Source organism: Merops nubicus, unplaced genomic scaffold (genome assembly GCF_000691845.1).
Source record: "Merops nubicus isolate BGI_N331 unplaced genomic scaffold, ASM69184v1 scaffold17546, whole genome shotgun sequence".
Taxonomy (NCBI): Eukaryota; Metazoa; Chordata; class Aves; order Coraciiformes; family Meropidae; genus Merops; species Merops nubicus.
In genome coordinates, this window is record NW_008615774.1 from 254 (window position 1) to 4,161 (window position 3,908).

Consider the following 3,908-nt stretch of genomic DNA (forward strand, 5'->3'; position numbering starts at 1 on the left):
CTTGACCCAGTGTGCGAGTCTCTGGCTCTATCACTGTGGGGCAAGACTGGCAGAGACAGAACTGCCAGTACCCTAGAGCTGGCACTTTGCAACTCGTTAGAGGGACGACTGATTTGTTTTATCAGCTCTTTATCTCCCTATCTAAATATCTGTAGGCGTGTGGTGGTATTTTCTAGATAAATACTTTAATCTGGGCTAGTTTCAGTCCCATAGAGAATAGGTTAGGGAATTTGTCTTTTTTTCTTTAAATTTAGTTATGAGGGAGGTTGTTGCTCCTGCCTTTGCTGTGGTTGAGGTGCAGATGCATTGATGCTTTCGGGACATTGTTACTCCTGCACCTCACAGAAAACAAGAACCTAATTCTTTTCTTCTGTGCATGTTCCCTTAGGTGTTTGCAGATTAAAACCAGTGCTAAAGTGCAAGCTTTCATTGGTGAACAAGTGTTGCTGAAATGCTCATTCAAATCTACTCATCCCATCACTGAGAGCCTGATGGTAGACTGGACATACCGACCCCTCTCTGGAGGCCATATGGAGACTGTGAGTGGAACCCAGAGTCTTTTTCTGCTAAGACTGACCAGACTCCTGTGCCTGCTGAAAATCTGATGATACTTTTTCTGTTTGCCTTGCTGTGCTGCTTCATCACTTTGGGGCTTGGGACTTCTATCACTACATTTCCCACATGACGTTGCTTTAGCGTTTTTTTTTTTGTGTGCTGTGCTGCTTCATCACTTCAGGGCTTGGGACTTTTATCACTACATTTCCCACGTGACGTTGCTTTAGCGTTTTTTTTTTGGGAAAAAAAATTGTTCTCTGTAAATGCCTAACAGTGTAATGGTGAAAAAGTAGATGATAGACTTTGGGCTTTGACCCAAGTGCTGCATTGTATGCTGCCACTAGGTGTGGAATGATTGCAAAGCATTGGATCAGTGGCTTTCTTGGAGGCAGCTGTGCTCTATCAGCTCTGTCGTGCAGTCTGATCTACCTTGGCATGGTTAAGAACATGTGCAGTGACAGTCTGAAGACAGTGATGGTGACAGCCTCTAAGGTTTATGGGCTGCTACTTGCTGTTTTGTTGGCAGCATTTTGAAATCTAAGCATAAACACATAAGTCTGAAAGCCTTCTGGAAATGGCTCATTCAAGGTGGGAACAGAAAATGCATATCTTTATGGCTCATCAGTGACTTCTGCTGCCCAAAGCGTTTGAACTCTTAGGAGCACCCTTGTATGTGGAACAAAATGGTGCTGCTTGTATGAAGTGAGATCTGCTGAGTCTCTACTCACAGGACAGCAAGAGCAAAGTGCAAGAAGCAAATGCTGCAGAACTGCAGTGTGTTGTCTTGCATGAGGCAAGAAGCCTGCTCTTCTTCTCAGCTGCAGATCTGCAGAAGAGAACAAGCTGGTCAGAATGGCAGTGATGACTTTTGAAAGCTGAGGCTGCTAGATAAAAGCATTAGAGAACTAATGAAATGGGACTGACTCAGAATTTTAAAATTGGAACTTCAAAAGGTCTCCTGTATAAGAAGTGTTCCTTCTGACCTCTTAATATGTATCCCTTTATGTTTACAATCTCAAAAGTAGTTTGCTTTCTTAGATGAGTGTGTTATTGGCATAATTCTTGTCTTTGCCTCCTTTTAGATTTTTCACTATCAGTCTGTTCCATACCCAACAACAGTGGGAAAGTTCAAAGACAGGATATCCTGGGCTGGGAACGTCGCCAAGGGCGACGCTTCCATCGCTATCCGCAGCCCGGTGACGAGCGACAACGGGACCTTCATCTGCAGCGTGAAGAACCCCCCGGACGTGTACCACAACATCCCCCAGACCACGCTGGTCGTGACGGAGCGGGGTACGCCCCCGGGGCACCCGCCTGCCCTCGGCGAGGGGACAGAGCTACCCTGCAGCTGAGAAGTGTTATCTGGGGCAGGGGGGACGGAGGAAGCTGCGGTGATAACGGAAATCTAAGGCGTGCGTTTGTTTGGGAGTTCTGGTCCCTACTCACTGCAGCAGGACAGCAAGGGAAACATTTGGGAAATGCCGGTCTAAAAATAACTGTCATGTCACAAACTCTAATTCTAGTAATACTTAATTTCCTCATCTGCCCTGCGTGTGAGACCTGCTCCGAACTGGAGCTTAGACCTGCTGATAGAACTATGCTGTGACCTGCTTGCTTTTGTAGTTTTTGCATGCAAAGCACTATGCTTTGTGATATGTGATAGGAGTCCTAGAGGTTCAGTGACAAGCTGTTTGAAACCTGCCAGCTCTGTGACAAGGCTAGCAGCCCGTGTCCTGGAGCAGGCTGGGCACGGAGACTCTGAAAGCCATACCTCAGCACTGGTACAGCTGCTCTTTGTCTTTCCTGCAGGCCTTTCCTTCCAGCTAACGTCAGCAGTGCTGCTCTCCATTTTAGTGTTTCTCCCTTCCTTCATTGTGGTTGTTCTGCTCTTGGTAAGGATGGGAAGGAAATATGGAGTGCTAAAGGAGAAGAAAAAATCTGGCTGCAAGAAGTCTTCCATTGAAGTGTCTGATGAGTAAGTGCTGGCTGGAACCTAAAGCCTGTATTTCTACTTTGGCCTGTTGGTGCAAGCCAAGGGACAGTTTCTGCCCTGTGCTTCATTTTATAGCTCTCAGCATCTGCAGTTGGGTCACTGAAATCTACTTCTCCATGAGCTCAATTTAGCAAGTGGTCAGAAAGCTTTGGGAAGTTCCCACGTTGGAGCATCAACTAAGTGCTGTACATCCTCCTTTTTTCTATAGTTCACTTGAGACTGTGTAGAACTGAAGCAGTTTAGGGTTAGACAGTCTTTCACTTCTGTAATTCACTCTTTCAGCTTACATCAGCAAGATATTTTGCTTATGCAGGCTTTATTTGTTGCATTTGGGTATGAAGTATCCGAAATAACAAACCAGACTGAATAATGCTGCCTGGTTCCTCTGTGACGACCTGAGCAGAGATGCTGGGTACTGAATGAGCCTTGGAGACTGAGTTCCCTTCTGAACTGGAGAGGATTCTGTTTTGGAAGGGTTCAGTAGTGAGAGAATAAGGTAACGTGGCTGCTCGTGGAGCTGCACCTGGTTTGCAATGGCTGCAGTGCTCCAGTTTCTTGCAGAATGGGTTTTCAATACAGTGTTCAGAGTGGTGCAGGATTAGCCAGCCAAATAGCAGCTCTTGTATTCTCCATGGTGCTGAAGCAAAACGTCTGCTTTCAAAATCAGGGAGCTGACAGTCTTTATTCTGTTTGGTTTTGCAGTGTAGAGTCAAATGATGAAAAGGCTTCAGTTCAATGTGGTAGAACTAGAATTCACAGTCCATTGGAGATAGGAGTATGGGTATTGGGGGAAAAGTCCAGCCTAATCCTGTGCTTCTCCTTTAGGCCTGAAGGTACAGAGACACACAGCTGCATGGGGAAATTCAGGAACTGGTGTCTGAACTGTGTGGTAAGTGAAAGCTGGTGGTTTTGTCAACTTTAGTGCTCAGAGGAGATGCTAAGAGCAGAGAGGTAGAGCTTGTCATGACACCTCTGGAGGCCAGAGAAGTGTCCTGAGGGTTCAGGCTTGTGCTCCTTGGTGTTTCCCATGTATGAGCTATGGGGGGTGAGAGCTGCTGGTCCTGCTGTGTTCCTGGAAGAGGAAGCTGTCTTGAGATCCAACAAACTGAATTTTCCTTTGACTGTATTGAGACCAAAGCTGACATTTTAAAATGAAAATTCAGGATTTTAAATGCTAGCTACTGTGCTGTGCAGTTTTTTTAAATGCTCTGTGAAACCAGTTTGGGGTTTGCCAGTGCTACAGTGGGAATGGAGGCACTGATACCTCAGTCCACTGTTTCTTGCAAAGATGGTAGCGTGCAGCCTTGCCTCTTTTTAGATCTTCCTGCTTACCCTGTTTCTGTCACGACAGAATCCTGCT

The 3,908-nt window shown here is 46.0% G+C and overlaps 1 protein-coding gene across 1 annotated transcript in view; it reads left to right on the plus strand.

Annotated features, from left to right (window-relative positions):
* Positions 1-388: 388 nt before the first annotated feature.
* Positions 389-3,908, plus strand: part of MPZL3 (myelin protein zero-like 3) — a gene marked incomplete at its 5' end in the record, with an annotated part of 5,031 nt that continues 1,511 nt past the window's right edge. Inside the window, 4 exons of the mRNA XM_008942646.1 lie at positions 389-539; positions 1,638-1,848; positions 2,365-2,521; positions 3,374-3,437. Of these exons, the coding sequence (XP_008940894.1) occupies positions 389-539; positions 1,638-1,848; positions 2,365-2,521; positions 3,374-3,437 (583 nt within the window). The remainder of the gene's footprint in view (positions 540-1,637; positions 1,849-2,364; positions 2,522-3,373; positions 3,438-3,908) is intronic.